This window comes from Papio anubis, chromosome 9, assembly GCF_008728515.1.
Source record: "Papio anubis isolate 15944 chromosome 9, Panubis1.0, whole genome shotgun sequence".
NCBI classification, from domain to species: domain Eukaryota; kingdom Metazoa; phylum Chordata; class Mammalia; order Primates; family Cercopithecidae; genus Papio; species Papio anubis.
In genome coordinates this window covers 26,372,611-26,386,168 of record NC_044984.1, presented here as the reverse complement: position 1 = coordinate 26,386,168, position 13,558 = coordinate 26,372,611, and the positions used below count along the sequence as shown (strand labels likewise).

The window sequence follows — 13,558 nt, the reverse complement described above, 5'->3', positions numbered from 1 at the left end:
TACAGATACCACTGATGCTGATTACAACCAAAGAAATCATGTAGAGGTTACACTAGTATGCCCACCCACCAATAATCAAAGCCAAAGCACCCTACCCAACTAATGCTATAAATAGGGTTTTAGGAAAAACTAATCTTTCCCTATGAAAGCCAATGCATAAAATTGGAAGATTTGACTATTGCACCAGATGCATACATATCAATGTAAGAACCAAAGAAACATGAAAAAGGAAGGAAACATGACATCTTCAAAGGAGTGCAGTAATTCTCCAGTAGCATCCTAATGAAAAGGGAAACTATGAAATGCCTGAAAAAGAATTCAAAATATTGATACTAAAGAAAGTCAGTGAGATATAAGAGAACACAGGTAAACAATACAAAGAAGTCAAGAAAACAATTCATGATCTGAATCAAACAAATTCTGAGACTGAAGAATTCAATGAATGAAATAAAAGTACAATAAAGAGCTTAAATAATAGACCAGATCAAGCAGAAGAAAACTTTCTAAACTTTAAAGACAAGTGTTTTGAAATAAACCAATCAGCCAAAAAAAAAAAAAAAAAAAAAGAAAAGAATAAAAAAGAAGGAAGAAAGCCCTGCCTGACATATGAGACACCATAAGGAAACCAAATATTTAGATATTATGGCATTAAAAAAAATTTTAATGAAATAATAGCTAAAAACTTCCAAAGTCTTGCAAGAGATAGACATTCAAATACAGAAAACATAAAGAACCCCAAATAGATTTGTATCAAAAAAGTCATCCCCAAGGCTCATTACATGCAAACTGCCAAAATCAAAGACAAAGAGAGAATTCTAAAAACAGCAAAAGTGTCAAGTCACATATAAGGGAATCTCCATCAGACTAACAGCAGGTTTCTCAGCAGAAACCTTACAGGCAAGGAGAGAATGGGATGATATATTCAAAGTGCTGAGTGAAAAAAAAAAAAAAACTGACAGCCAAGAATACCATACCCAGCAAAACCATCTTTCAAAAAATGGAAGAGAAATAAAGTTGTTCCCAGATCAGCAAAAACTGAGATAATTCATCACCACACAAAATGCTTGAAGAAATCCTACATCTGGAAGTGAAAGAACAAAGTCTACAAATATGAAAACTCAAAAAGTATAAAATTCACTGATAGAATAGATATACACATGAGAAAGAGAAAAAAGTCAAACATTACCACTACAGAAAACCATCAAACTGCAATTATAAACAATAAGAGAGAAACAAATAAGGATATACAAAACAACCAGAAAACAATTAACAAAATGACAGGAATAAGTCCTTACTTATCAATAATAACCTTGAATATAAATGGATTAAATTATCCACTTAAAAGATATAGAGTGGTTGAATGGATTTTTTAAATGACCCAACTATATGCTGCCTAAAAGAAACTCACTTCACTCTAAAGACACATTGAAGAAATTGAAAAAATATTTCATGCAAATAGAGATCAAAAGCAAGCAGGAGTGGCTATACTTAGAATAGACTTTACGTCAAAAACTATAAAAAGAGACAAAGGAGGGTATTATATAATGATAAAAGGATCAATTTAACAAGAGGATGTAACAATTCTAAATATATATGCATCCAACACTGGAGCACCCAGATATATAAAGCAAGTATTACTAGATCTAAAGGGAGAGACAGACTTCAATACAATAACAGTTGGGCACTTTAATGCCAGAATCACAGCATTGGACATAACATCTAGGCAAAAAAATTAGCAAAGAAACATTGGATTTAAACTGCACTTTGGACTAAATTGATCTAACAGACATTTACAGAATATTTAATGCAACAGCTGCAGAATATACCTTATTCTCATCAGCAAGTGGAACATTCTCTGGGATAGACCATATGTTAGGACACAATACAAGTTTTAACAAATTTTAAAACATTGAAATCATATCAAGTATCTTCTCAGATTACACTGGAATAAAACTAGAAATCAATACCAAGAGGAACTTTGGAAAATATAGAAATGTATGGAAATTAAACAACATGCTCCTGAATGACCACTGGGTCTAGGAAGAAATAGGGAATAAATTAAAATTGCTTGAGACAAATGAAAACAAACAACCTACCACAATTTATCAGAGACATCAAAAGCCAGACAAAGAGGGAAGTTTACAGCAATAAACACCTACATCCAAAAAGTAGAAAGATTTCAAATAAACAATCCAACAGTGTACCTCAAGGAACTAGAAAAGCAGGAACCAACCAACCCATAAGTAACAAATAACCAAGCAACCCCATTTTTAAAATGAGCAAAAGATAAACAGATACTTCATCCAAGAAGGTATACCTATGGCAAATAAGCACATGAAAAGATACTCAATATTACTAGTTATTAGCTAAATGCAAATTGCAAAGTATGGTGGTATGAGGTACCACCATACACCTATAAATGGTTACAGTAAAAAAGAAGCTGATAATATCAAGTGCTAGTGAGGATGTAGAGCAAGTGGAACTCTCATACACTGTTGGAAGACATGCAAAATGGCACAGCCTTTTTGAAACCATTCAGTGGTTTCTTACAAATATAAATAATACACTTATGATACAACCCAGCATTCCCATTCCTGATTGTTTACCCAAGGAAAATAAAAATGTATGCTCTCACAAAAACCTATACATAAATGTTTTATGGAATCTTTATTTTTAATTGCCCAAAATCTTACATGTTCTTCCATTGGTGAATGGGTAAAATGTGGTATATTTATATAATGAAACACTATCTAGCAATAAAAATAAAACTACTGATACATCCAATGGCATGGATAACACTCAGATGCATTATTCCAAGAGAAAGAAGTACACTCAAAGACTACATACTGTATGATTCCATTTATGTGACATTTTGGAAAAGGCAAAATAATAGAATAGAGAAGAGATCAGTGGTTGCTAGCAGCTTGGCCTGAGGAGCGTGGTTAACTAGAGTAGAGCATGAGGGATTTGCAGTGATAAAAGATATATCTTCACTGTGGTGAATGCACAACTGTATGCATTTTTCAAAACTTGCAGAACTGTATGCTAAAAATATAATTTTACTGTATGTAATTATACCTTAATTTCTAACATGTAATTTATGGTGTTGAATCAATAAAACCACAGAATCCTTTCTAACAAGAATATTATAAATGCTTTGGAAGGAAAAAAAGACCCATTTTGGACAAGATGGTCAAAAGAAGGCCTCTGTAAAGAGAGTTCAAATGAAAGATAAGGAAACAGTTAGGAGAAGAGTAGCCCTGCGGTAGGAAACAGTTTGGAATGTGGTAGGAAAGTTCAGAAGGCCAGAGGTATTTATTTCTAAGAATAGCTTCCATTCATTAATAGTTTGTTATACACCAAGCCTTGTGTTAAGTTCTTTACATACAGAATTTTACTGACTCCCCACAATAAATCAGTGAAGTGGCTGTTTTTAGTTCCCTTTTACAGAAGAAGAAAGTTGAGGCTTTAAAAAGGTTGGTTAATTTACCCCAAAAATGTCAGTATCAGGAAACAAACCTGGGTTTCTTTGCCTCCAAAGCTCATTCTCTTTATACCAGTGTCTAGATAAATAACAATTAATTGTATCCTTTTTGTTTAATCTTAAAATTTTTCACTTAAGTTCAGAGACACGTTAGCAAATATACTTCACATTTTTCTCTATGACATGCTGGCTGACTTAGACAATACTGAATAATCCCTTAAGAATGACTGGAGACCTAAAGGCCTTCCTTTGATAACTACTAACACAGACTCAAAGAAACAATGTAGGACAGAGATCCTTGAGAGATGAGAGAACAAAGATTCAGATAACTTGCATTTAAGTTTTGAGATTTTGTGTCATTGGCTTCTAATCATAAGACTTCTTGTCCTAAAGACTTTATCATCTTAAGTCCAAAGTTTCTTAAGTTTTTAAAGCTATGAAACTTTCTGCTATTTTATGATCAACCCCAACACCCTACAATTACCTCTTCACTGTGTTTTCTGTTACATTTTTTAAAAATAATATTGTCAATTTTGTCCATTCTGTCTATGTAATCAGCTCTAAGTTCTTTCACCTGGAGACCTATCTTTGCATTCCAGTAGTTTAGCTTGAGGAACATGCCCTTCGGGCACCTGCAGAAATGTTATGGTGATCAGTTTCAAAGCAGGAAATGGGAAAAAACTCCCATAGCCTGAAATGTTCTTCCTTTGAATAGCAAGTTCATCTTGGGCCAGAATGGGCCAGGTGGGCACACAGGCCTCAAGAAAATAAGTTTTGGTATTCATTTGATATCCACTTTAACAGATCTTTAAAGACTCGATAAAACAAAGCATATTTTACATTTAATAAAAAAGATATATTTTTAATTTCACTGTGTGGAATGAATGTTAAATATTGATATTAAGATAGTGGTTACATCATGGTGGGGGAGGAGAGGTATACAATAGGGAAAAGACCCACAAAGGCTTAACAACATACTCTTAATGATAATTATGGTTTTCCTATCTAGAAAATTATCTGAGAAGGTTTAAATATATATTAATTTCAGGTCTCAAAGAAGAGTTTGCTCTTTCTTTTTTCCCATGCTCTGTCTATATCCCTAAAATGTCCTTACTCCACATTATTGCTAGATCATGTAGGTAGTTACCTATGCACAGGAGTGCTTTATGGTTCAAGACATGTATGGATTTTAAATCTTCCAGACTTTCCCTAAGTTCTCTACTTAAATTCCATTTTCCCCTCCACACATTATTAAATGCTCATTATTAAATGCTCTGTCTTGCAATGTGTCAAGACTTACAATTCAAGGAGGTTCTTCTTTGAAAACTGCAGAGATGTAGATGCTTGAGGGTACTCATCCACATCTGTTTCTTGCTCATCCTGTTTACCCAGGTCCTGGTCATGCTTAGCCTCCAGCTCCAATATACCCTGGTAAAGATGATGATGGAAGCAAAGCAGAACAAAAGGTTACTACAAGATGTGGTGGTTCTTCCAGCCCTACCCAATCCCCCTTCTCTGGGGTCAACCACATAGTCCTCTCTGAGACTGGAGCTTTCTGATGCATCTGTAAGCTAAGCAGACATGCCCTTCTGCTCTGTCTACAGAGGAAGGCTGAGGCAGGGGCATGGAGAGAATCGGTGTGTACAGGGAGAGCTCTTTTCAGTTCTGATGAGTAATCGAATTCTTTCTGACCATGGATTCCAAAACTCCACTCAAATTAGATGATTGTTCTGGTCTTATAAAAAAAATCAATGTCATAAAAAAGAAAAAGTGGCAGGACTATTCCATATTAAGAGTCTAAGGAGATATGAAAACCAAACATATTGCATAGATCTTTTTGGGATGCTGGTTTAAAAATATGGCTGTAAAAGACATTTGGGGGACAATTAAAGAAATTAGAACATTGAGAGAATTGAGATTACTATATTAATGCTGATTTCCCCAGATGTGATAACAGTATTTTGTAAGAGAAAGTTTTATTTTTAGAGATGCTTTCTGAAGTAAACAGGAATGAAGTATCATGCTGTCTTTGACCTACTTTTAAATGGTTCAGAAAGTTTCATCTATTTATATACATAAAGATAAAGCCAATGTGAGAAATGTGAAAGATTTTTAAACACAGGTGTAGGAATATGGTTAATCATTGCATAATTCTCAGTTGACCTTAAGTTGTTTCATATCAAAGAGTTTGGGGGAAAAACCCTACTCTATGAGTTTGATCAATAACATTTACTTTTTTGTTTCTGTATTCTTTGCCTTGTTCTCAAAAAGCATCCCAAGACATGTTCTGCTATTTCAAGTCTCTGCATGCAAAAATCAGCAATAATTTATCCTGGAACACTTCTTTAGTAACTATTTATGAAATGTTTCTTCTGTCCTCTGAAGAAGTTTGATCTGAATTTCCTGTGTTTCAGTAGAACTATTTTTAAACTGGAAGGAGAAAAGTTTGGAGGAGGGAGAATAGATCAGTCTCTTTTTGAAATGTCTGTGTAAACTACTGGTCAAGTCAATAGAAATAACTAACATTCATGTAACTCTTTACAAATTAGTTTCATATGCGTTATTTATTTTCATTTTCATGTGGCCATTTGTATTTAGTGACTTACCCAAGGTCATAGAGTGTAGAGAATTAAGTGGTGACCCCAAACAAGGAATGCCCATGTCCTAATACAGAACTAGGACCCCATGCATATTATCTTATTTGGAAAAAGAGTCTTTGCAGATGTAACTAAGAATCTTGAGATAAGATCATCTCGGATTACTTGAATGGGTTCCTAAATCCAATGACAAACATCCTAATGAGAGACAGAAGAGGAGAAGACACAGACACAGAGAAGACCATGTGAGGATGAAGACAGGAGACGAGGAGTTACGTAGCTACAAGCCATTGACGGCCTGGAGCCCCAGAAGCTTGAAGAAGAAGGATTCTCTCCTGGAGGCTGCATTAAGGGTGAATAGCTGAATTCTACTGGAAGATAATCTGTGAGCAGGGGGTATGGTCATATGGTGATTTGGTCATATGGTGATTTGCTCGAAGGTGAGAAATGTCACAGTTATTTCATAAATTCCCAAGGATAAAAATAACATATAATTCACTTTTTTTTTTTTTTTTGCATGGGAAGGCTAGTAAGTCCTTCATGTGGTAACAGCAGTATCCAGTGGGAATAATGCCATCCCCTGCCTCCCTCCTGATTTCAAACTTTGAAGTTCTGCACCAGTTAGAAGGAAACTCTCAGATATTTTCTTACCACTTTGAGATATGTGGTGTGAAGTTCTCTTCAACCTACTGTGTCATTTAAGTGACTCTCTTACCCGTTTTTCAGTGTCTACCTTGTGAAGGAAGTCAGTTTGAGGGTTTTCGGAGGAAATGTCGTCCTCGTCATCTGATCGGTCTAAGATGTAGTCCACTTTGATAATTTCCTTTAGCAAACTGCAAGCCACATAATCCAAACAGAGGCTGTTATTATGCCTTTGGGCCAGAGCTTGGGCCTGCCCTACTCCTTTCTACATGGAGAACACTGAGATCTTTCCCAGCCCCAGGGAGCATCTGCTATCCCCGTACTGAGTTCTATTCTGTGTGAGTAACACCTTGCGTGGTATATCTCACAAGTAGAAATAGAGGGGCTGGATAAATAACAATTGGCTGAATCCATAAATTAACAGTGAGATTCCAAATTCAAACTAATTGCAGCTCTGTGCATATATGTGTATAAATGAATGTGCAAAATCAACAAATAAGTAAATTAATATCCTGTTTTAAAAAGTGGAGTTTAAATACATTATATGGTTCAAATGGCGGAGAGGAGTAGGTCTACAGCGCCCTCTTGACCTCCACCCCCCAGCTGTCCTCCCCACAATGTTTACTAGCTTCTTTATTTTCAACAGAGATTCTAGGCATAAATAAGCAGAGACGTTTATGTCTGCATGTCTGCATGTATATATATTGTACAGAATAGACCCTTTAAAATATACGTGGGAGGATATTTATATACTCCATTCTGTGTATACATCAAAGTACTTTGAATTTCTTATTTAATAACCTATTTTGGAGTCTATTTCATATTAGTACATGCGGAGCTGCTTCGTTTTTAAAATGGCAATATAGTATTCCATTGCGGGGCTGTATAATAATTTTCCGATCAGTTTTTTATTAACCTATATGTAGAATGTTTCCAATCATTTGCTATCACAAACAATGCTGGAATGAATATCCTTACACATCTATATGTTGTTGTTGTGTATGTGTACAGCGCATCTATTGGAAAACCCAGAAAGTAAAACTTCTAGGTCAATAGATATGTATATTCTAAATTTTGATAGATTTTTCACAAAGTATGCTTTCAAGAGGTTGAATCAATTTTCACTTCAAGCAAAAATGTGCCTGTTTCTAACTCCTTGTCTAAAAATCCATGTGCTATTAAAGTTTTTGATCTTTGCCAACTTGGTATGTTTAAACTGGTATCTCATTTAGTGTTAGTCTCATTTTATGTGTGAGGTTGAGTATCTTTGCCTATATGTATAAAACTCATTTGTATTTCCTTTTCTAAAATAAGTGTGTTGATAGTCTTTGCCCATTCCCTATCACAGTGTTTAATATTTTGCTTAATTAATTAATACCATACTTATTCATATTTTGCTGGAGAGCCTATGTGTTCTCTCTCGTACGCTTGCGAATGGGTCACAATAAATGTGTGATATGTGTCTGTAAAAGTAGTTCCAAGTCCATGGGATTTGAACCCTGAGGCTGGAGGTGTTCTCAGGGTTGAGGGGGTATTGAGTCACTTCACATCTATCCTGCTTAGAAAGGGATCCTGGAATCTATATAGATTTATATAGAATGAATAAATATTGCTTATATGAAAAAAAATTAAATGAAAAACTGCCCAAAGTTTACAAATGCATATGCTACTATCTTCAATAAATTATAAATGCATTTAAGAACATCTTTTATATCATACTAGCTTTCTTGCCACATGAGGGATTTTTGGAAAATCTTTTACCTTAAGAATGTTTTTCTAGTTAAAAAGGTTGTTAATCATAGCTAAATTAGTATGCATTTTTTAACATGTACTGGCAAATGTAAATATGTGTTTATACCACTGTTTGTGCTCCCTCTATGCCAGAAAGTATTTTAAATGCTTAGATCTTTAGCAGGTGAAGATAATGAAGCCACAAAACGATCCACATGTTTTCCCAAATTGAGATTAGAGTCTAAACGACTTTTTTTTTTAATGGGTATCTACCCAGTTTATGATTGCGGGCCCCTTTAGCTTCTCATAAGGCCTACTAGAGTAAATATTCATGAGTTTAAATTTAGATAAATTATAGGGAAGACTATCAACCTAGACCCTGAACCTGGAAATCCCATCATTTGCATACCACTGGCCCAAGGATGTCTGCAGTTGGGACCCTAGAAACTGCTTCTGCAAGCTCAGTTCTGACTTACTCCTGCATTACACTTTTAGTCACATTGAGCTTTTGGAAAAAGCCATTGTTTTTCTCAGTCAACTCTTGTTCCTGGAAGTCCATCTTCATCTGCAGAGACATCTCGTTATTTAGATTTGTGGGTGTAAGAGCCATTTCTTCGGCACTGTAAGGACAATAACGACAAGAGGGATTTTATGGCAGAATTGGGAACCACATCTTCTTCATCCTCTTCGCTGACACCAGGCTGACTTCCTCCTCAGGGCATTTGGCTTTAATTCCTCCCCTCCCAAACTGGCTGTTCATTTTAAGGGACCCCAAGCAAGCTCTTAGATTTCTCTTCTCAAGAATATATGAGAAAATCCTGCATGGCTGTCTCCAAGGACACACCTCTAGAGAGGTGCCTTGGCTGGTAAATGTGCATTTTGAATGCTCGAAGGAGAATACTATAGTGGAATATATAATAATCAGCCTGGAAGAATGGGAACTTTCATTTTTATAATCTCTTTCTGATTATATAATAATATGCATATTGTAAAAAGTAAAAAGGGCAAAAGAAGAAAGTAAAATCATTGGTACTTCAGAGATAACCAGAGATAACCCCAGAGACATCCAGACTTAACCACTGTTAACATTTTAGTACATTTTATTTCTGCTTCTAAATTTGGGGTTCATTTTATTCTTTTCCCATTGTTGACAACTAGGTTATTTCTAATTGCTTAGTAGTATAAATAATGCAATAATGATTATCTTCGTTTAGTAATTTTCAGTGCGTGTCTAATTAGTTAAGATACTTCCTTAGAGGTGGAATTACTGGTCCAAAGGGATTTGACCCGATTTTTAATGATTTAGACAAATATTCCCAAATTGCTTTCCTAAAGGTCTAACTAATATACACCAGTATCAGCTGTGTGTAGGAACAGGCACCTTCATTCCAGTCTGATAGGTGAGTGTTCACTGAAGAGCAGAGGAGTGAATTGTTGGAGTACTTAAGTAGTGTGAAAAATAACAGGGAAAGGAAACAGGAAAGAAGGTAGAGATGTGTGAGATAGGCTCTGCGAGGCTCATAGAAAAAACTATAGGGAAAGGATAGATGCAAAACGTAACTCCTAGTTATAGGCAGAAATCAGAAGGGTGTGTCCAGGCCAAACAAGAAGAAACCTTCTCTTCTGTATATTCAAGTGAGTGGTAACAGTAGATTGGCCTAGAACTAGAGGGTGGCCTGGCTCCCAGCACCCTGAGGGAAAAGAGGGGATGACAGACTCATGGGAAGAGAAGGCCTTTTTCTATAAGGGTGATTTATGGCAGGGACAAGCAACAGGGAGGAAGAACCAGGGAGAAGGGATGCCCTGGGAATCACAGAGATGTTAAAACCATTTGCACAAACAATGGCTTGGTTGATCATTCTGTGGCAGAATTGAGCTTTGTTCTTGACCTGTGTGGTATAAAGGGGGCCCCTGTGAAAGAGAAGCATCAGGAAAGAACTAGAATCTTTGACGTGTGATGGCGCCATGCTTTTTAACTTTGAATGTGATAAAAAATAAACCTTTGATCTCCCTCAGGAAGGTCACTATGGCCTGCCAATTTCATCACAGCCCCTATCTGGACAGTTTTGTCCGTTTCCTGAGGTTGTTAAGCATTACAAAGGCAATTCCAAGCTCTGAAAAGTGAACAGACACTGAGATCTGCCTTGTTTACTGTTTTTCTGGTCCAAAAAATAGAACCATAAAAATAATAACATTTCCTTATTCTGATAATGCTCTATCATCTCAATGGCTCCCCCAAGAGTGATTTCAAAGAAAACATGGTCTGTCAATTCAGGCACCTACCCAAATTCTGCCTCCATACATTCTCTCACATTTCACATAACAATTAGAATCCTAACAATGGCTTATGTCTGTGCAGCCCCTAACAGATTACGAAGTGCCTTTCACATATTTTCTCATTCAGTTCCCACAACAACATTGAACAGAGGGTATTATTCCCATTTTATGTGTGTATTAATGGAGCCTATGGGAGATGATGTGTTTTACTTACAATCAGATATAAGAAGTAAAGCCAGGACTCAGAGCTTCCACGTCCTCACAGCTACTGATAAAAAGATTTTCCCCACCTCCCACCTCCAAAGATGATCTAGATCAGGGCTCTCCAATAGAACTTTCTGTGTTGATGAAAACGTTCTCTACACTGTTCAATACAGTAGTTACTAGCCACACGTTTCTATTGAGTACTTGAAATGTGGCCAGTGCAACTGAGGAACTGAATTTACAGCCACACGTGCCCAATGACTACCATATTGGACAACTCAGAATTTTCTAGAGCAATGATCATCAAACTATGGCCTGCAGGCCAAATCCAGCCTGCCACCTGTTTCTAGAAATGACATTTTATTGCAACACAGCCGCACCCATTCCTTTACAAATTGTCTATGACTGCGTTTGCACTGCAATGAGAGGACTGAATGGCTGCAAGAGAAATGATTTGGCATAGAAAGGCTAAATGTTTACTATCTTGCCCTTTACAGAAGAAGCATGCCAACCTCTGGTCTAGACTATCACCTTCTTCTATGATGTTGGGTGTTTGCTACAATCCATCAGTTGAATGCAGTAAATAAGAGCTTAAATTTTGGAGAGTCAACCTGAGCTCATAATCTAGCATCAACACTTCACAGCTGGGCCTTATCTTATTGTGTGGGGGCCTCACTTTTTCCTCTGTAGAATGGGGCTAACAATAGTAATACCAATATTATTAGAGATGCGAGGAGTAAACTTGTGCTTAACATGGCATCAGGTAAATAGCAAACACTTGCCAATGTTATCGATTTATCTATTAAAATAAAAGCAGTGGAAATAGGAGCATTAGTAAGGTTTCACTTCAAATAACACAGTAATAAAAATAATGCTTACACACATGCAGCACTTTCAGTTCATAAGGCACTTTCACTAAGTTGTTTCCTCTGACCCTCACAATTACCCTGTGGTTAGCCAACCATGGCACATCTTGTCACCTCTATTTTATCAGAGGAAGAAACTGAAACACAGAGATGACCTGGGACTTGTCCAAAGTTTTATTGCTAGAAAATGGTAGAATCAGCATGAAAAGCTGCAAATTCTGACTCTAAGTTTTGCAATCATCCTACTATTACACATCAAGTCTATGCCTAGTATGTCTTAATGGGTTGGCTGACAGCCATCTTACCTCACAAACAATCCATCTTTTGAAGCTAACGTTTGACTAGTTACATAGTGCAAGTCCTTAGTGCTCAAAGTGTGGTCTGTAGGCCAGCAGCCTCAGCGCTTCCTGGGAGCTTGCCAAACATACAGCTACTAGGTCCTCCTACCCAGACTCATTGAACCAATGTCTGCCTTTTAGCAAGATTTCAGGTAATTCATACACATAGGAAAGTTGAGAGTTACTCATACTCTAGACCTTTTAAAATAGACTCCCTCTTCTCCCCATGCCCTATGTCTTCATTCCTGTATGTTTACCCCATTGGCTTTCTAGGATTGTTTGGTACAACTGGAGTGAATTATCTTCTCCTTCCCCCATATCCTATAAAAACCTTTAAATTACACATTCAGAGAAGCATAAGTTTCAGTTACAAGGAACAATCAACTATTTTAAAAGACAGTTGATGAAATCGCTAACTTACATTATGAGGGGATTTCTTCAGGCCTGACCACCCAGATCACCCTCTTCAGTTCCTGCTACCTGGACAATTTGGGATCTCAGAAATTTGTCAAAGCCACGGTACTAATAATCAGGGATCTGATGTCACTACAGGCTCCTGACAAGGTCATAATGAGATGGTACACTGTGAAATAGCATATACCTGGAGATAGCTGTGCTCTTGCCAATTTGGTAATCCCAAACATCTATGAGTCCAATGGAACAGACTAGCAACCGTCAAGTTTTCTTGTTTCAGTGGTGCCAGAGCCTCCTTTCCTCTGCTCCAAAGGCAGACAGGAAGCCATCTGAGTGGTAAACACCAAGGCAGGTAAGTGTGCAGTTGGACTTTCTTTCCCTTTATGACATTTCACTTGGAATGCAGAGCCTGTAACTCCCATCACAAGATTCTAGGCATGCAGTGCTCTCCTGACTGGCTTCTACCTTGCCCTTCTAGCCTGCGTCTCAGCCTCCTCACTTTTCTTGCTAACTCTGGAAACTAAGTCCTTCTTCCACCCCAGCCCTCTGTCCACCCATCTCCTGGCCTCTTATATGGTGTTCTGGGATGTTCTTCCAACCTCAGCTTCTTCTGCCACATCTGCTCCTTTCATCTCTCACCTGAACCGAACATCTGGCTTTCCCACAGAGGCTCAAAGTCCGACAATGAAGGACATGTCTTCTTCTACTCATTCCCCACTCAGCAGTAATGAGCAAGCATTTGATCTTCTTCTTCTTTTTTTTTTTTTTTTGAGTCAGACTCTCGCTCTGTCTCCCAGGCTGGAGTGCAGAGTCACAATCTCAGCTCACTGCAACCTCCACTTCCAGGGTTCAAGTGATTCTCCTGCCTCAGCCTCCTGAGTAGCTGGAATTACATGCATGCTTGGCTAATTTTTGTGTTTTTAGTAGAGATGGGGTTCTACCATGTTGGCCGGGCTGGTCTTGAACTCCTGACCTCGAGGATCCACCCATCTTGGCCTCCCAAAA

At 37.2% G+C, this 13,558-nt stretch overlaps 1 protein-coding gene across 1 annotated transcript in view; it reads right to left on the bottom strand.

Annotated features, from left to right (window-relative positions):
• The window catches only part of SMCO2 (single-pass membrane protein with coiled-coil domains 2), a 37,731-nt gene extending 24,904 nt beyond the window's left edge, over positions 1-12,827 (bottom strand). The window contains 6 exon segments of the mRNA XM_017945761.1: positions 3,969-3,995; positions 3,997-4,116; positions 4,785-4,912; positions 6,815-6,914; positions 8,931-9,074; positions 12,741-12,827. Of these exon segments, the coding sequence (XP_017801250.1) occupies positions 3,969-3,995; positions 3,997-4,116; positions 4,785-4,912; positions 6,815-6,914; positions 8,931-9,064 (509 nt within the window). The 5' untranslated portion in view covers positions 9,065-9,074; positions 12,741-12,827.
• Between the last annotated feature and the right edge of the window lie 731 nt (positions 12,828-13,558).